The sequence below is a fragment of the Mus musculus genome, chromosome X, assembly GCF_000001635.26.
Source record: "Mus musculus strain C57BL/6J chromosome X, GRCm38.p6 C57BL/6J".
Lineage (NCBI taxonomy): Eukaryota > Metazoa > Chordata > Mammalia > Rodentia > Muridae > Mus > Mus musculus.
In genome coordinates, this window is record NC_000086.7 from 140,381,744 (window position 1) to 140,401,742 (window position 19,999).

Sequence of the window (19,999 nt, forward strand, 5' to 3'; positions counted from 1 at the left end):
AACACTTGGGAGGCAGAGGCAGGCAGATTTCTGAGTTCAAGGCCAGCCTGGTCTACAGAGTGAGGTCCAGGACAGCCAGGGCTACACAGAGAAACCCTGACTCGAAAAACAAAAACAAACAAACAAACAAACAAAACAGAGGAAAAAGGAAGGAAGGAAGGAAGGAAGGAAAGGAAGGAAGGAAGGAAAGAAAGAAAAGAAAAGAAAATAAAAGAAAAGAAAAGAGAGAGAAGAAGTATAACAATGTACTAAAATAAAATTTATTTAAAATGTATTTATTTGTTTCTAGAATTGCTCATGTATTATTTTGAACTAAAGTTAATAATCAGTGACTGAAATCACAGGTGAAAATGCAAGTTAGGCATGATGGCACATGCCTATAATCCCAGAAATTGGATAGTGGAGTTAGGAGGACCCCGAAGTTCAAGGTCATCATAGTGAGTTCAAGGCCTGTCTGGGCTCTATGAGGCCCTATATCCAAAAAAAAAAAAAAAAAAAAAAAAAGTAAAATTACAGAAGGGAGTACTACTGTAGTTATGTGCTACATAAAAGATATTTATTGGACTGGAGAGATGGCTCAGCGGTTACGAGCACTGACTGCTCTTCCAGAGGTCCTGAGCAACCACATGGTGACTCACAACCATCTGTAATGGGGTCTAGTCCCCTCTTCTGGTATGTCTGAAGAGAGCTTTGGGGTGCTCATATAAACATAAGTAAATCTTTTTTTTAAAAGGTATTTATTAGCCTGACACAGTGCTGCACATCTGTAATTCTAGCACTTGGGAAGCTGAGAGTATCAGTACCACAAGTTCAAGGCCAGCCTGGAATATATAGAAACACTCTGTCTCAAAAAAAAAACCTTTTTTTAAATAATTCCCTCTTTGTCCTTGACAGAATAGACATACCACAAGGTCAGTTTTGCTCCTGTAACCCTCTTCACCTAGTACATTGCCAGACATTCAATAAGCCAATGTTAATCAAATGCATAAATAAGTCCTGCTAAAGACAGGAGACTTCAGCATGACTCTTGCATTTCCTATTGCTAGGCTGTCTGCAGCTCAGCATAAGACTAGACTCAGAAGAACACTTGTTCTCTGTAGGGGAATTGGGCCCAGGGTGTCCCCCATAGATACCTAAATCCATGGATACTCAAGTTCTTTATATATGTATATACTGGCATAGTATTTACACGGAACCTTCCCACATAATTCCCAAATACTTCAAATAATCTCTAGATGACTTAAGATTCTGAATACACGGTAAATGCTACATACATAGTTGTTACACTGTGTTGTTTAGAAAATGGAGGCAAGAAAAATGTACATGTTCAGCAGAGACAGAGGGTTTGGTATTGTTGTTATTATTTCATGTATTTTTAATCTCTGCTTGGTTGAACGCACGGATGCAAAGCTGTGGGTACCAAGGGCTAACTGTAGTTTACAGTGTTTGCTAATCATGCTTCCTGCTGAATTTTGGGAAAGGTTTCAAGAATAAGAGAGCCTGACTGATTCTTCGGGCATTTCATGCAGAATTGAATACACAAAGTGATGCAGCATTTGGAAGTAGAAAGCCAGGGGCACTGAGCTAAATCGCTCATCTCTCTCTCTCTCTCTCTCTTCCTGTACAGTTCAGAAAGTATGGATGAGTCATTTTGGAGGGCTGTGTTTCCTCTCCCTCAGATCTCAAAAATATTTGTTATGAGTCTTCTTTCTAGGGGCATACCTGTGAGACAATAAGATTATTTCTGGAGATCCTCTGGGATGTTTGTATTCACACACAATGAAGTCTACTATTTAAGTCAATCTCGTATTAGAAAAACTGAATATGTAAAAATTTAATGTATATGATTACTGAAGATTTTTATTTTTTGCAAACATCCTTAGGCTTAGAGAATTTATAATGAGATTCAGTTTATCCAAATTCAATTCATGCCCAGCTTTTACACAACACACCAATCATACAGGGAGACAATTAGCACACTGCCTTGTAGCACTTGCCTGTGCTTAAAAGGTAGTCAATACTTGTCTATTGACTCATCGATCAGTAAGCCAAAATATCTCTGTACTGGTATTTTCTTTTTGGAGATAGTGTCTCACTGTGGAAGTCCAGGCTGGTCTCAAACTCACGATCTCTTGGCTTAGCCTCCTGAGTTCTTGGTATTACAGGTGTGAACCACCAGCTCCAGATGTATTGAGAAAGACATCGTAACTAATATTACAAAGGAATGGAGAACTCACCAGCCCTTTGTTCTTTTTCCAGTCCCCTAAATCTGCCTTCATCAGTGCTGCAAAGAAGGCCAAGCTGAGGTCCAATCCCGTGAAGGTCCGATTCTCTGAGCAGGTGACAATTGGAGAAACAGATGCAGTAAGTGCCGTCTTGGCTTGCCTCCACTCTCTTTGGCCAGAATCAAGCTGGCTATTGAGTCTCAATCAGGGGCCTCTGATAGTGGATGCTTTTATGAAGGGTTGCAACACAAGGATCCTGGTACTCTGAGTGAGTGGGTATTGAGGAGAGAGAAGTGTGTGACATCCAGAGTGGGTTGGGAGGGAGAGAAAAAATATTGATTCCTTCTGGATCTTCATGGTACTTAGAGAAATTTCTGTCCCTAGCACAATAGTGTACACTCAGGGCAAGTATTCCATAAACATCTTTTGGCTACTTGATAAAAGCAGGGATGAAGTAATGGTTTTGTGAAGACCCAGAGAACAAGTGGCTGGTGAAATTGAACTCTCTTCACATTTAAGTGGCCCTGCAATTCCACATCTTGACTGAAGAAGACTGTGCTGATGGGTAGCTGCCTAGCAGCAATGATACAGTCACTAGCTTTTTCCCAGGCACCAGAAGGGATCCAAAAGAAATACCTGCTCCTTGCCACTGGCAACCTTTCTATGGGGTGGGGGCTAGGGGGACAAGTGGTATAGCAAATCTCCTGCTGTGTGATATCATCTTAAAAAGCAGCTACGAATAAAAAAAAAAAGCAGCTACATTTAGCCAGCCCATGCCACGCAGCTGCCAATCTAGGGATTCCTGGCTAGCCCACAGGTTTCTTGCTGTTCATCAGGGATGCATGCAGTAAGCCATCTACCCGAGATGTACAGATGAGGAGAGGTAGGTGGAGAGCAGAAGTCAGTGTGTACAGCCGTCATGAAGTCTGGCCCAGAACGCCCCAGAAATCTGTAGAATTTGGTGATGTGCTAGTGGGAGTAGAGATAAGTGGGCACTGGTGTGTTTTTGTAGGATGAGATGGGCTGTCAGGAAGCCTGATCATTTATGTACTAAGACACAGCTGCAGTTGTTGAGAGACATAGCAGCAGTCTCAGACTGAGCTGAGAAGTCAGCAGGATGCCAGGCATTTTTGTATTTCTCTGAGGTAGAGCCACCTGGAAAAAAGGGAAAAGAACACGGGTGTCTTCCATCTATTCCCTGCCTCTCTTCCCCAAACCCAGCTCATGCCTCATGCATCCCTCTATGAGGAAGACTAGGGAGCTCAAAGGACACCTAGAATCCTGCCTAAATAATTAACACTCGGGATCCCATAGCAATCCCAAGAGAAACAGTTCAAGAGCCCGTTAAATGGTTAAAGGACTGATGCTCAGAGAGGAGAGGGAATAAGACTGAGCCTCTGTGGCTCACAGTGAAACAGATCACAAGGTCCAAGTCACCAATGAGACATTGGGGCCCTGAACTGTTGAAAATTCTGAGGGCATAAGCATTAAATTGCAAAATATGGACAGATATATCCAATCTCACCTCAAAAATCACAGTCAAAGCCAGGACACGAAATGAAGAGCTCCTATCCTGCCCTCCTTTGCCTCTTTCTCTTCTCCTTCTCTTCCTTCTTCTTCCTCCCAGCCTTCAAGTTCCATACCTCACAGGCCACAGGCAGATTGAAGAGCTATCTCCAATTCAACCGAAATAGCAACAGACTGCCCCAGGGCAGCTAGAACCTACCCAGAGTTCACTTGTCCCTCACACAGGCCCCAAGCTTGGCCTGAGACTCTTTGTCTAGAAGAGAAAACATATCCATCTTCCAATCCTCTCAGTTACTGGCTGTGTGGACCATAGCAGTCTGTTCAGACCTGCAGAGTCCAAGTCCAGGTGACTCCAGCCTGCCCCATCGTCCCCTTCCCCTTGTGTTCCGAGGCTTTATTAAGCAGCCAGAACAAAAATAAATCCTGTGGGCGTTCCTTGCCAACTCTATTTTTAAGCAAAATCAATTAAGTAATTATCTGAGTCCAACCCAGTGTGCTAAATAAAACTTGCCCCCGCCGAGCATCATCAGCCTGGGGAGCCTGGGCCTCTGGGCCTGGCAGGAGTGGGGCATCTTAGGATCAGCAAGGCCTTGGACATCATCATCACACCTTTCCAAACTGATATCCATGGCTTTCCTCCTTGGTTTGATCCCATCCAACTTGCCTCCTGGCCCCTATCACTGTCAGCCACGCCCAAGCTCGAGACTTGCATTTCTGATGCTTTATCCACAACAGCTGCTAGATCTGGACTGTTCTACTCAGGCTTCCCTGACAATCTATCTCGTTCAAAGCTCAGAACCCAGTTGGCCTTCCACAGAAGCCTTACCCTTCTTATACCAGGTACTTTGTTTGAGGTTCTTAATGTTCATACATGACAGGGAATGGCAGCAAGGATTCAAGTTGGACTCTATCTATCTATCTATCTACCTACCTATCTATCTACCTGAAGCAGAATCTCATTGTGTAGCCCTAGAATTCCCTATGTAGACCAGGCTGACCTCCAACTAACAGAGATCTAGCAGCCTGTATTTCTCCAATGTTGAGACTAAAGATATGTGCACCCATCAGGGCCATCTTAGGACCTCTACCTTTGCTGTAGCTCTCTGGATGCTCAGCATTAGCTAAGTATGCAATAGAGGTTCCGTGGCTGCCACTGAGTTAAGGCATCTGGCCACCTATACACTGCAACTAACCATAGAATAGATGATGCTAGCCCAGTAGTGTGTGCATACTTCTTGTGAATCTAATCATTCAAGCAAGCATATAGTAAGCACCTAGTAGTGTTCATTCATTTAGCAGTCACTTATTTAACACCAACTATGTACCAGCCATGCTATTATTCATTGCTGGCACCATAACAATGACTAGATGTAGTGTTTGTGCTCTGAGCTTACTGTTTGATTGTAAATGACAGATGTTCTTCAAAATATTGCTGGAAGCTCGGCATGGTGATACATGTTTGTAGTCCTAGTACACAGAGGGGGAAAAAGAAACCAGCCTAGGTAGCACATACTTTTAGCTTAGCAGCCAGAAGTTGGAAAAAGAGAGCTGTGAGTTTGTGGCTAGCCTGGGCAGCATTGGAAGACCCTGTCACACTCACAAAAAAAATGTGTGTGTGTGTTGCTGGGCAGTGATAGCACACACTTTTAATCCCAGCACTCAGGAGGCAGAGGCAAGCAGATCTCTGTGAGTTTGAGGCCAGCCTGGTCTACAGAGTGAGTTCCAGGACAGTCGGGGCTACACAGGGGAAACAGTCTCAAAAAAACAAACAAAAAGGTGTGTGTGAGAGAGAGAGAGAGAGAGAGAGAGAGAGAGAGAGAGAGAGATGACAGAGAGAGAGAGAGAGACTAAGAAAGGAGTATATAGGTTGCTATAGAAAAACATGGGAAGACTAGATTTATGGTTTTATAAAATACTTGTTTAAGCTTGATTTTGAAGGTTGAATAGGAGCTTGCCAGGGAGAGAAAGAGGAAGACGGAAAAATGGCCATTATTTAATTGATTTTTTTTTGTTGTTGTTAATTGAGAAATCCACATTCACTATTTATAAATGAACCCCTGTTCCAGGAAAGCTACCGCTAAGGAATTATCAGTTATTGAGAAATGGGCTTTGCCCGTGAGTGCTTTTGAACCAGGGATCAATGCAGGCCACTTTCAAAGAGCTTTTGGAAATAGTTGAGAGTATTTTTGGTTATCACAATGATTGTGTGTGTGTGTGTGTGTGTGTGTACTATGAGCACTTAGTGAGAGCCCTGAAGCTGGTAAGGCAGTCTAGTAAGTAGAATTGTCAGAGATGGGGAGGCATGAAAGAAGTGAGGTTTCTAACAATGGTCAGACTTGAATCCAGAGAAGCAGACAGGATCCAGAGCTAAAGAGGTCTAAAGAACCAGGCATGGTGGTACACACCTTTAGTCTCAGCACTTGGGAAGCAGAGCCAGGTAGATCTCTGAGAGTTCTGGCTAGCCTGCTCCACTCAGTGAGTTCCAGACTGGGGCTACATAATAGAAACCTGACTCCAAAAAGCAAAGAAAAAGAAAAGGACCCTAAGGAGCTAACAAAGTGGTTCAATGGTAGTGTATTTGCCTAGCATAGAGGCTTTGAACACCATCCCAAGCATCAGAGAGTGGCTGAAGAAAAGCAAAGGATGGACTTAGGAAGGGCCTGGTAGGAAAAGAAGTCTGGAGATAGACTGGGGTGTATGAAGTGGTCTCCAAATAAAACCTTCCACATGTAATTCTTACTGTGTATAATGGTCTCTACTGATCCGGAGCTTCAAACTGCAGTAGAATGTAAATATACCATGATAGAATAAAGAGGAGTGGATTTGGATATGGCTCAGCATCTTGGGGATTTTGTTCTTGTCTGCATATAGCATTATTATTGATCTGGTCCTTCCTCTGTCTCTTCTTGCACTGTTTTGGCCCCCTACCTCCATCATCATCTTTCCTTTCTAAACCCCGCCTCTGTCTTCCTCCCCCTCTCCTGTGTATCCATAGAAAATGATGAAGAAGGAAGCTCTCCTCCTCATCCCCAACGTCCTGAAGGTTTTCCTAGAAAATGGGCAGATCAAGTCATTCACATTTGATGGCCGGACCACTGTTAAGGTACATGAGGAATCCCCTCACGTAGGGTACCTGTTTGTTTGTGTTCCTCTGAGATTGCTCACGGTAGCTTCACTGCTGGAGCAAGATTGCTTTGATCTCTCTATGCTCTGGAGTGCACGGCTGCACAAACAGAATCCTCAGATGAAGCTGGTAGTAGGAAATTGCATGCCCAGCTGTGCACTAATTATTGTAAAAATGTGTGTGTCCACGCATGCGCAAGTGCGTGCACATGAATGCACATCTGCTTGTCAACTACTTTATGTTCATACACAGGGTCCTTCAGGACTCTTAGGAGCTAAGCAATGGGAAGATCATTAAGCCATTTATAAAGCCAAAGTGATTTATATTGATACAATAACACCTACACAAGTTTACACAGAGAAATAAACAAATGTGATCTCTTGGGAGATTAGCCTACCCATGTCTTGCTTTTTAAATAGCAACCAAATCTTAAGCACTGAAGCAAGATTTGAGAAGTCCAGCCACAGCCCTCTGGCTATTCTTTTCACAGGAAGAGCAATTACTGAACTGTGATTCTTAACAGCTCAGCCAGGCGTCAAAAAGTCCTAGTGATTCTCTTAGTCCTGAAGAGTAGAAGTGGTGATATGATTTTCCCCGAGGTTAACTCTTCACTGGGACAGAAATATCTATCCCTGAGTCTTCTGAACTCTTGCCAGAAGGAGAAAACCGTCCCAAGAATGAATGTTCTTATGCAATCAAGGCTGTCCAGATTGCTGGGCAGTCTTGACACCTGCCCAGGAAACTTGCCTCCCCCAAAGTTTTCCTGTGGTTCCCATGCAAGGACCAAGATGACCCTATAAATAAGTAATCCCATCAGGAATGCTCACACAGGCCTGTAAACCTAGTACTCCGGAGGCTGCATCTGGAGAATTACAGGCTTGACATCAGCCTGTGCTACAAGGGGAGAGAGCCTTTGGGAAGGAAATAAGGGAGAGAGGAACGAACATACTTAGCCAGAAAACTCTTGCTCGGAGGAATGAGCAGGTGCTCAGAATGGCCTTACCAGTGTTTTCGACCAGAGTTTATTGATCATTCCTATATTGGTTTAAGGAAGATCTGAGTGTGTTTTGGAGCCATCCCATGATATATCATGCTACTGGTACTTAGTGTCTCAAGGTCAGAGATGCTGAGTGTCCTTCAGAGGACAGAGCAGTCCCTGAGTGATTAATTGTCCTGCTCAAAGTTTCTTTGGAAGACTTAGGCCTAGGTAGGTATCTCTAAGGAACTTAAGTAAGACCCAAATGTACTCCTTAGGAAGCTGTGGCAGGGTCTCTTGGCTATGGAACATCTTAAGCTATGAAAGGAAACATTGAAATATAACTAGGCCACCCAGTTTGCCACAATCTCCCTTGGTGTTTCTTCAAGGTTAATATGCCCACTGTCAACTTGTCAATACCCTAAGTGCACTGACCAACCTTTCTTAGTCACAGAGCTCAGAGCACTACTTACCTCACAATGCCACTACCACTGTGGCATGTAGGCAGTGCCAACCTCTAGCACTCAGTCTTACTTTGCACTTCAGCAAAGCTGCATGGCTATTCATTAGAACTCTGACAGTCTTCCAAGCCACTTGTCCCAAAGAAGAACCTGGATGAAATGACAGTCTGGTATGGTGGCAGTTAAACATTTTAACACCAGTTAAAAATCCCTGGCTTGGCTGTCCACAATCTCAATGCAACTTAACTGAAAAAAAAAAAAAAGCATCTGACTATGCCAGGGTTCTAGTAACACTTGAGCCTCTGTATCTACATGAATAGCACAAAGAAATTCTCTCAAGTACCCAGCACTTTGCAGCTCTCTGTTCAAATGACTGAGTATCTCACACAGAAGGGGTGCTTTGGCAACTCTGGCCATCAGAGAGCTCTGAACTCCCAAGCCTGCTTCCCTCCAGCCTTTGGGGATGGAGACATGCTGACCGTGTAAACGTACACACTGCAATGTGTATGCTGAAGCCACAGCAAATAGATGGCCAAAGCCTCAAAACTGACATTTGAGCAGCCCCCACGAATATGTTCTCAGGCGCCCTAGTATTAAAAGTAGGGCAGCAGAGCAGACGGAGCCCAAAAGTAGTCAGATCTATGACTGTACTCCAGGCACGTGACATCTTTCCTCTTTATGGACACATTTTTTCAAGTTGCTAAATTGATCATCTATAAAAACTAGCGATGGCCCAAAATGAACATTTTGCCAGTAGCTCAAGTCATTTGATTTAGATTATGAATCTGGAAATAAGTATACTTTTTAATCACAGAAATGTAGCTTTGGCTTTTACTCATTCCTAACCATTCAAACCCAAATGGGCATTCTGACTTAAGAGAGATAAGCACAGAACCAACACAATGCCTGGCCATCCATAAGCATTCAAGAAATGATCTATCTAATAGACGAGGAGAGAGTGGGAAGATGGAGAGATGAAGGTACAGAGGTAGGAAGGAAACAACCTTCAATTACCATATGTCAGGGTGGGGAAATTCAGGGATACATACTTGCCCGTCTCAGGGAACTTTTGGTGGTTCTCAGGGCCCAGGCCAGTGGGTAACACTCATGAGGCCCTTTACTGGTCCTATAACTCAGTAGCTGGGCCTCCACAAAGGCTTCTACAGGATTATTGTGCTTCATTTCAAGCATTTCCTCCTGTGTTGTTACCTTTGCGTGAGTTAGAATCAGAAAAGACCCCCTCTCAAGCCTCTTTTCCTTCTACAGGATGTGATGGCGACTCTACAGGACCGACTCTCCCTGAGGTCCATTGAGCACTTTGCTCTTGTGCTTGAGTATACTGGGCCAGAACAGAATCACAAGTTCCTGATTCTCCAGGACAAGCAGCCCCTGGCTTATGTAAGTCATCCCTTGATTCTGGCATCCATGACACTGCTTATCTAGAAAACTTACCATGGTGGGGTTAGCCAGCTCCCAGAAGTCATAGTTCCAATCTGAGTAGGAGTGTGGTATGTATTCGTATATGTGGATATGTGTGTATGCATATGTATGTATGTATGTATGTAAATATGTGCATATGTGTGTATGTATATATGTGTATGCATGTGTGTATGTATGTGCCTATATGTGTTTATATGTACATATGGGTGTGTATGTATGTGTCCTTCTGTGAATGGAACCAAAGGACTTGTATATCACTCTCCCTCTGAGCTACAGACTAGCCTTACCTGAGGAAGTTACTGTCCAACTCCAAAGAGCCTCTGATTCCCTTTGTGACCCAACAAAGACATTTGTCTTGGTCTCTATTGGCAACTCTCCTTTTTCCTGGAAATACGGCCTGCTAGACCCTTCTGATTCCTAACAAGAAACTTGGCCTCTTAGATGAGGGTTGTGATACAGAAAGGTTAGAAGTAGAATCAAATGGTAGTTAGAAATGGACCACATGGGATAAAGACTAGGTGGCATCCATCATCTTTCAAAGTAGAAGAGAACAAATTATCTCATCCCTCTTGCCACACTATATGGGAAAAGACTGTTGAAATCTAGGATTGCTGTATGGGTTTTCACCCATAGCAAGCCACTAGGAAACATCACAGAACTGAGCAGGGCAATCAGTATTCCACGGTACGGTGGGAAAAAGCAAAAGGGGGAAAGTTAGGAATATATAGCATTTAGAAAGTGTGTGGAGCCAGGCGTGGTGGTGCACGCCTTTAATCCCAGCACTTGGGAGGCAGAGGCAGGCGGATTTCTGAGTTCGAGGCCAGCCTGGTCTACAAAGTGAGTCCCAGGCCAGGAAGGGCTATACAGAGAAACCCTGTCTCGAAAAAAACAAAAAAACAAACAAACAAACAAAAAAGAAAGTGTGTGGAAGCCAAACAAAACTCATAAATCCAACCAGCAACATAGCACACATGAGAAACTAGGCAGGAAGATCTACCTAAAGTAGCCTGAGATACAAAGCAAAGAAACAAGGCTTGGGATGCAGCTCATTGGTGGACCGTTTGACCAGCATGCACCAGGCCCTATTGCTCCTTCTTGCTGTTGGGTATGGTGGCACACACCTTAACCTCAACCCTTGAAGGTAGAAGGCAGGAGGATGAGAAATTCAAGGTCATCCTTGACTAGTTGTTGACTTTGAGTGAAAGGCATGCCTGAGATACATGAGACCCCGCCTCAAAACAAAGAAGACAGATACACACAGAAAAGAATGTATCTTTCAAAAGAAAGATTCAAGTTTCAGCTTAAATACAATCCAAGGTAGTGTCTGCTTAGAAAATGTAAGCACCTCCTATCCTACAAAATAAATAATGCTCTGAGTCAAATTGACTTCTTGTTCCTAGTGGAACTTCACATTTCTTTACTATAAAAATCTTCACATAAACAATATATATGGAATATAGTATAATGAACCCTATTATGCATCTCCAGGTTCAACATTTTACCAGTATATTGCCAGCATGTTTCATCTGTGTCTCCAAATGTGGTTTACACTCTTTGATTTGAACTCTTTAGGCATCAAATAGTCTGTTAGACACTAAGCATGTCTGCAAGAAGAAGCTGATAAATTCTCAGGAACCTTCTCTTCCTAACTCCTATCTTGACACTTAGACTCAGTTCTTTTTTAGGTACAGTGAGACAACAAGGTCTTGCCCAAACTGCCCTCAAACTTGTGATGATCATCACCAGTGCTGGAACTGTAGGCATGAGCTACCACATAGACCCCATTCTTGATAAAGACCATGTCCTAAATAAGTGATTAAAAAAATACTAGGCACAGCCAGGCATAGTAAAACACACCTTTAATCCTAGGGCCCAGAAAACAAAGGAAAGGAGATCTTTATGAGTTCAAGGCCAGCCAATCTATATAGAAAATGCCAGGCTAACCAGGTCTACAAAGTGAGTTCCTTAAAAAAAAAAAAAAAAGCTTCATTAATAAGTTAACAATAAAATATAGAGTAATTAATTATAAAGCTATATATAATAAAAGTTATGAATTTCCTATTTTGGGCTGAGGTTGTCCATGGATAACTCAAACTAGGGAAAATAAAGCCCAGGATGAGAGAATGCTTGATATGAATTTGCCATGTTTGAGACAAGAGTAGGAAACAACAACCTAGCTCATCCATAAACCCTACTTTAAGCAGCTGCCTAGCTGCCTGCCACCCCCACCCCGTCATTGACTCTATGGGTTTTTCCCATTCTCTCCCCACCGGGTCTCAGGTTGTGCAGCGGACACACTACCATGGAATGAAATGCCTCTTCCGAATAAGCTTCTTTCCCAAGGACCCAGTGGAGCTGCTACGTCGGGATCCTGCTGCTTTCGAGTACTTATACATCCAGGTAGGGTCTGCCTTGGGAACACAAAGATAGATGGACAAGCAAACAGGCAGGGTGTTCTGCCATCACAATGAAGTTACTATGTAAGTTTGACCTTTAGCTTGCTCTGAAAGCCTTTTCCTTTCTGAAGGTCAAGTTGGCTGGTCTGGTGACTTGAATTTGATGGTCAAAATACTATCTATCTACTTGTCTACCCAGAGCCCATCAGTTTTCAGAAACAAGCAACCCCAGTAATTCTGGTTCTTCCACAGAATTCCAAGGTTTGACAAGTTCTTTTGAGCTCTGAAACTCTCAAGCCTCAAATACCTAGGTTGAGTAAGGAGATGATTTTGACCTTACTCCATCCAGAAACATTTATTAAAGCCACACTCTGGGTCAAGTCCTGACAACCAGAGGTGAAGAAAGAATAGACTTCTTTCACTAGAGTTCATATATCTATAAATATAACCTCAGCAGGGTTCAGTGTCAATGATATCCAAGAAGCAGTCTTCCAGACATACGTGAGAGAAAGACAATGAAGGTGTCACAGAAGAAAAGATATATGTATACCCTTAGCTGTGAAGTAAATGTTTGCTATGTAGTAAGATGGAAAAGAGGGTCCGTATTCCAAACAGGAGCCCTTGCACTTTCAAAGGCATGCTGACAAGAAAAAAAAAAAAGAAAAGAAAAGAAAAAATGCAAGTGATTTATTGCAGCTTCAGTACAGGATGTAAGAAGCAATAGAAAATGAAATTGGAGAGCTAGGGAACAGAGAGTGAATGGTTGGGAGGCCAAGGAGAGAATTGAGTTTATTCTGGAAGCTGAGCAGTGCTTCTCAGAATATGGGCCCTGAACCAACAGCATCATCAACTGGATACTAGTTAGAGATGCAAATTATTGGTCCTTATCCCTGTGGTTTGTTTTAACAAGCTAAATGAAATTAAAAATACAAAACAAAACACAAAAACAGTGTCTCGGGTATCTCAGGCTGACCCCAAATACACTGTGTATCTTCAGGAGAACCTTGAACTAAGAGCTCCAGGTGCTGGGTCTACAGGCAGACATCATCACATTCAGTACTCCATGAGAGTTTAGTACTCTCTTTGCGAAAGCCTTTGAGACAGTGGACCTACTTCAGAACAGTGGTTCTTTAACCATGCCTGCACATTAGAATTACCTGGAAGGGTGCTGGACTAATAACTCAGTGGTAACATTGAGTGCTCTTCCAGAAGTCCTGGGTTCAATTCCCAGTACCTGCCATGGTAGTTCACAACTATCTGTAACTCCAATTTTAGGGGATCCAAGGCCTAGGGAGACTCTTAAAACTTATCCAGGATATGTACAGTCAAGGTAAAGAAATCATGCTGAGGAGATACCAAGAGGAGAGTCACCTGGTCATTATCCAAAGGAAAAATGGTGTCCAAAATCATGGCTATGATTGATGGGCGTATGGGTTGGGATCCCAGGGAGATTTAAAGGTTTTGATTTGCTGAGTATCAGTAGAGATGGTATCAGTCATCATCTAAGTGAATTGAGTCCCATGAATTTGGAGATAAAATAAGTTCATTTTAGGGCCTGTTGGGTTTTAGGTGCCCACAGAACATATGCAGCACTTGATGAGAGAAAAAAAAAAAACCTTAAACTTCCTCTGTCTCCGAGGGACTGTACAATGAGGGACCTGGTGGCTGTCCTCTCTGCCCTTTCTGGCAACCTAAAATGTTAGGAACATTTCTCAGCCTCAAGTTCATTTGCCAAACCTCTAGGAGCACAATGGGTTGTATAGTTTAGTTCTCATTTTGTTTGCCTTGAATTTCTTCATTCAAACTTCTGGGGATTGCCTCCGTTCAAGTATTTAGGAATTTGATGACAAGATCGTTCCCAGAATATTTCTCCACTTTGTGATATTGTGGACTTCATCTGGATGTTTCCTTTAAAAGATCAGTTGTTTTTACTGAGGTCTAATTAGCATATAACACACTACACATGTTTGAAGTGATAAACTTTCACCCCCAGTTATTACCACAATCCAATATTCACTAACATTTCCTCGGGCTCCTATGTAATTCACCCCCCAGGAAACCTCTGACTGGCTTTCTGTCACTATAGATTTGTTTTCATTTCCAAGAGTTTATGTAAATTAAACCATACAATGTTTTGATCTGATTTTCCTCAGTGTAACGATTTCAAGATCCATCCTTATTGTTGAATGTATCCATTCTTCTTATTGGGTAGTATTCATGGTATCAGAATTTGTTACCCATGTTGATGGGCATTGCTCTATTTCCAGCTTTGTGCTATTACAAATGCGATATGTATGAGTATCCATGTCCTAGTCTTTACATAGATGTGCACTTTCTTTGCTCTTGGGTAAATAGCTAATAACAGAATGGTGTGATCAGTTTTCTGAAAAAAAAAATGTTAATACTATTTTTCCAAGTGGCTGCACCATCTAACATTCCTATCCATCATGTATGGTATAGAAGTAGTTCTAGCTTCTCCATGCTTGCTCTGACCCAAAGATCTATTTACTATTATATATAAGTATACTGTAGCTGTCCTCAGACGCGCCAGAAGAGGGCATCAAGTCTCATTATGGGTGGTTGTGAGCCACCATGTGGTTGCTGGGATTTGAACTCGGGACCTTCGGAAGAGCAGTCAGTGCTCTTACCTGCTGAGCCATCTTGACAGCCCTACTTTAGTCATTCTAATAGTGTATAGTAATATCTCTCTAAGTTTTCCATTTCCATTATCCTAGTACCTAATAGTGTTGGATAATTTTCCATGTGTTCACTTTTTGTGTATTTTCTGTGATGAAATGTCTGTCCAAATCATTTGCCTGCCTTTTTATTGGCTTATTTGTTTTCTGATTATCAAGTTTTCAGAGTTCTTTATGTATTCTGGAAACAAGTCATTTGTTGGATATGTTATTTGCAATTATTTCCTCCCAGTCTGTGTCTGGCCTTTTTGCTCTCTAAACAGTGTCTTTCACAAAGCAGATGTTTGAATTTTGATGAAGTCAAGTTTGTTAATCTTTTCTTTTATGAATAGCATTTCTAGTGTCATATCTTAGGAAATATGTGGCCATCCAGTGTATCTGTGTCTATTCATGAGTGTCTCTGTGTGTGTGTGTGTGTGTGTGTGTGTGTGTGTGTGTGTCTGTGTGTGTGTGTCTGTGTGTGTCTGTGTGTGTATTGAGGCTCCACTCATTGAAAACCCTAGCCTTTCCTCACTGAATTGCCTTCATACCTTTATTCAAAAGCAGTCTATAAGTAACAAAACACTAAACCTAGTGGGAAAGCAGTTATCTGTGTATCTGTAGATCTATTTCCCAACCGCTATTTCATTCCATTGATCTACCTGTCTATCCCTACCTATGCCAACAATGCCTTCTGTTGATAACTAGAACTTTACAAGTCTTCAAATCAAGTAGTGCTTGTCGCCAACTTTGTTATTCTTTTGAAAACTGTTTTTATTCTAGGTCCTCCACAGTTTTTCATGGGAATTGTAGAATTGGCTTGTCAATTTCTACTAAAAATCTTAATATGATTTGGATTGGAATTGTGCAGGAGCTGTAGATTAAGATAGAATTGATAGCTTAACAATGCTGAGTCTTCCAGCCCATGAGCAAAGTAGTTCTAAATTGATTGGTGTCTTTAATTTTCCTCAGTAATGTTCTTTAAGTTTTTGGTATATAATTTTTTCACATATTTTGTCAGGTTTATTCCTAATTATTATTCATTTTTTGTATCATTATAAATTATTTTTATTTTGTTGCTACTGCCGCTGTTGTTTTTGAAACATAGTTTAATTCTGTAACTCTGGCTGGTCTGGGACTGTTTAGCCCATGCTACTATTGAACTTGAGATCCGTGTTTCTACCCTAGCCTTCCAAGTACTGGGATTATAGGTGTGAGCCACCATACCCAGCAATGATTTAGATTATTAGTAACTTGTAGAAATACACTTTTATTGTAATTTTATGCCTTGTAACTTTACTGTACTCAGTGAATTGTTTTAGTAGGTTTTTGTAGACTCTCCTGGATTTTCTGTATAGGTAAACATTGTCAGTTTTCTTCTCACTCACTTCCCTTTTTGGATACAGTCCTGATCTTGACCAGGCCAGCCTAGAACTCACTGTATAGCCCAGTCTAGCCTTCTGATTTTTGTGCCTCGGCCTTCAAATTACTGGATTTACAGCCATGAGCCACCACTCTCAGCTAAGGTATCTTGTGTGTGTATCTGTGGTGTGTGTGTGTGTATGTTTGTATGTGTGTGTGTGTGTGTGTGTGTGTATCTTTTCCTTTGCTATGGTGATAGCACTGTGGTTCCCTAGTCCCATGGCTCACTGTGTTACAACCTCAACCAAAGGAGAACTGTGAAGGTGGAGTTATTGTTAGCTAGGGTACTAACCCTTAGGATTTAGAACATTGTCACACACTTGACTATTGACTACCAGGTATTCCTTCTAAGCGAGTATAAGGAATATTGACTCATCAATATTTTTGTCCTCTGGACCTCAAGGAACAGAATGTTTGCTCCATCTCTGCAATCAACCTCTCACCCTGGGCTTCTGGATCAGAGTCCCACAGAGAGACTCTCCTAGTGCCTTTCTTTCCTTGTTCTCATCTGAACTAGTAGAAGAGCCTGGTATGGCTCATGATTGAGTACAGAACCCCCAAAAAGGTGAGGTGTCTCTTATAACAGAAGAGTCAAAGGGAATGATTCAGGTCCTACTTGCACGGTAACCTGGATTTTTCTGCCCACTGTGTCTTGTTATGTGACTAAGAAGGGTCTAATATTTGCTGAACCAAGCAAATAGTGTCCCTGTAACTCAAGGCTCCTCTGTTGTCTCCTTCCCAGGACAGTAGCCCCCTCTTTCATTTATCTATCATGTCTTCCTGGTAGCATGATTCTTATCTGAGATCTAAGGGGAGCTGTAAGGGAAGGGATGTTTCCTTTAACTGATGGATTTGGTCTGCCCTCTCTCACAGAGTCGTAATGATGTTATCCGAGAACGCTTTGGAATGGAACCTAAGCCAGAGATGCTTTTGGGCCTTGCTGCCCTTCACATCTATATCACTGTCTCAGCCACTCGGCCTAGTCAGAAGATCACACTCAAGAATGTGGAGTGAGTTGCGAAAGGGCCCTTCTGGAGGGAACAAATAGTTTGGTGTAAGAAGATGGAATTGTTGAGCTGTGTTCTGGTTTTCAGAGTCATAAGCATTCTATGGGGGTAGGAATTTGAGTTCCTGAGGTCTACCCCACTCGAGTCCCATACTTCAGAGCCATGGTTTGCCTGTCTTTATCCTTCTTTCTCTTCTTCCTAGTCTCTGTTCCTCCATCTCTGCCTCTCAAAATTACTCAGATTCTTTCTGACCATCTCCCTCCCTTGATCACACTTTGTCTCTCTCACTAATCTCCTGATTTTCTTCTGTTTCTAGGAAGGAGTGGGGCTTGGAGCCCTTTCTTCCCCCCTCCCTTCTGCAGGGCATCAAAGAGAAGAACCTTCGGAAGTCGCTCTCTCAACAGCTGAAGGCCCACCAAATGCATCCTTCTAGCAGCACCAAGGTACCCAGAGGAAGCCTCAGTGGGTACTCTGGGGATCCCCACTACTCCTGACTCAAGTGTACACTCTGTTGCTCTTTCTTACTTTGGGTGCATATTCCATTATTCTTTCTCACTCGGGTACATATCTAGCTTGGCCAGGGATGGGGCAGTTATAGAAAGGAGTTTGTTCCAAATCCACACTTAGCCCAAATAGGCTAAGCAACACATCACTGCAAGCCACTATGTCCTTGAAGCAAAGGAGCAATGAGAAAGGTCGTTCTTGGGAATCTTTCCCCAATTAGTACCAATTGAGCACCTGTCCTGTGGAAGGCATTGGCCCCTAAGGGATGCACATGTTTTCCAGGACAGTGACTGCACCGTCCCTTCCTAACTTTCTAGTCCACCAGTCCTAGAGGAGGAAGTCTGAGGAGATAAAAGCCCAGCACAGAACTGGGGCAACTACTGCACTATCCTCTGCATCCTGTGACATGGACACGAGCGTCTTTGTCTCTTGAGGGGTTTCTTTCCCCACCTACCCCAGCCCTGCTGAGCCTTCTTAGGCTGCTAACACTCCATCTGCTTGTGCTTCCTGCCCAAGACGCTGGAGGATGGTGACAAATACTAGAATCAGCATGCAGATGTAGACAGGAGACACAATCACCCCCATATCTGCCACCCATTCCAGATTTCTTGAATTACCAACTAGCTTCCCTTTTAAGATGCAAATTTCCCCAGAGAGCTAAGCCATTCCCACCTTACTGTGCATGTTTAATCAGATTGGTTTCCACCCCCCTTGGCTGAGAGCACCAGTGCTCAGCACCATCTCCATAGCAAAGATTTTTTTTCTATGCATCCCCAGTGCTCTACTGAAGAAAGCCTGGCTTCAGCCCTTGAGTCAGGCATAGTCAAGTAGGGAAATAAAACTATCATCCGCAACACAAAGCAGCAGGCACTGGCACTCTGGACGTGTTCAGAAGAGACAGGTGCCAAGTCCAGGCTAGGAGAGGGAAAAACTGGTATATTTAGTGCCAGAGCTGAGACTTGAAAGATGGACAGATAGGAGCTTGTCTGGATGAATTGCTAGAAGCAGAACTAAAAGGAAGACTTCCCTGAGCTGGGAGATTCATCTCTACAAAAGCCCCGAAATGAGAGTCACAGTAGCAGGGAAAAGAACGATCATTTAGCCTATGCGAAGCTACAGAATATTAGAGGCATGGAGATGGTGGAGGTAGAGACAGAAGGGAGATTAGGGAGGCTCATAGGAGCCAGTTCTTGAAGGGCTTTCTGTGCCATAGAAAGGGGTTCCATGTAATCCTCATAGGCAGCAGTGACTCATAGAGGAGTTGAAAGCAGGAAGCTGATGTGACTAAATTTACTATGTTTTAGGATGCTCCCACTAGCACTAGGTGGAGGTAACCGAGGGAAAGAAACAGAGTACCCAAAGCCCTGACATAGGAAGGAATGTCAAAGCAATGGTATAAGGACAAATGATGTGGGTAGATCACTCAAGAGAAAATCAGGAGGTAAAATAAACATGATTTGGTGACTGGTGGCCCTCAGATGAGAGGACAAAGGAAGAGGCCTCTGTCAAAAGTTTCTGGCTCAGTTGCCCCAGACAAGCTCAGTTGCTTCCAGAGACCTGGAATCCCAGCTGAAGAACAGACTTGAGGCTCAGAGGTGCTCAGTATGAAAACATGGGGTGGGACCCTAAGATTGCATGTAGCAATGTCAATGGGACTCTAAGTATCTTTTTTCTTTCTTTTTTTTTTTTTTCGAGACAGAGTTTCTCTGTATAGCCCTGACTGTCCTGGAACTCACTTTGTAGACCAGGCTGGCCTCGAACTCAGAAATCCGCCTGCCTCATCTTTTTTTATATATAATATAGAATAGAGTTTATTTGGGGCAAGGTAGTAGAGGCAGAGAAAGGCAGAGAGAGAGTAGAAAAGTAGAGGAGTAGAGGCCAGCCATGAGCATGTGGAGAGAGGAGGAAGGGAATGGGGAAGGGGTGAGGGGACAGAGCCGGAGCAAGAAGTGAAGAGCAGCCGGGCATGGTGGCACATGTCTTTAATCCGAACACTCGGGAGGCAGAGGCAAGCGGATTTCTGAGTTCGAGGCCAGCCTGGTCTACAAAGTGAGTTCCAGGACAGCCATGGCTACACAGAGAAACCCTGTCTCAACCCCCCCCCCCCCAAAAAAAGAAGAAGAAGTAAAGAGCAAGAGGGCAAGAGTGACTCTAAGGATCTTAAGAGAGCTGCATGGGTTAGATAGTTGTCAGAGTTTGGAAGAAATGCTAGAATTAATTCGAGAACAAATAGCATCAATTG

The 19,999-nt window shown here is 43.0% G+C and overlaps 1 protein-coding gene and 1 long non-coding RNA gene across 6 annotated transcripts in view; one reads left to right on the plus strand and one right to left on the minus strand.

Moving 5' to 3' along the window:
- Gm32113 (predicted gene, 32113) overlaps nucleotides 1-4,122 on the minus strand; it is a 92,066-nt gene extending 87,944 nt beyond the window's left edge. The window contains exons 1-3 of one of the 2 annotated variants that reach the window (NR_166881.1): nucleotides 3,751-4,122; nucleotides 3,086-3,380; nucleotides 2,238-2,489 (exon numbers count right to left, since the gene is read on the minus strand). This is a non-coding gene — a long non-coding RNA (predicted gene, 32113). Of the gene's footprint in view, nucleotides 1-1,842; nucleotides 3,381-3,750 lie in introns of those variants that run through there. The other variant, NR_166880.1, reaches the window with a different exon arrangement.
- Nucleotides 1-19,999, plus strand: part of Frmpd3 (FERM and PDZ domain containing 3) — a 158,345-nt gene that overhangs the window by 104,621 nt on the left and 33,725 nt on the right. For 3 of the 4 annotated variants that reach the window (XM_017318501.2, XM_030251346.1, NM_001320946.1), the window contains 6 exons: nucleotides 2,260-2,364; nucleotides 6,748-6,855; nucleotides 9,580-9,711; nucleotides 12,034-12,153; nucleotides 17,120-17,256; nucleotides 17,570-17,696. In XM_017318501.2, the coding sequence (XP_017173990.1) occupies nucleotides 2,260-2,364; nucleotides 6,748-6,855; nucleotides 9,580-9,711; nucleotides 12,034-12,153; nucleotides 17,120-17,256; nucleotides 17,570-17,696 (729 nt within the window). Of the gene's footprint in view, nucleotides 1-2,259; nucleotides 2,365-6,747; nucleotides 6,856-9,579; nucleotides 9,712-12,033; nucleotides 12,154-12,193; nucleotides 17,257-17,569; nucleotides 17,697-19,999 lie in introns of those variants that run through there. The other variant, XM_006528657.2, reaches the window with a different exon arrangement.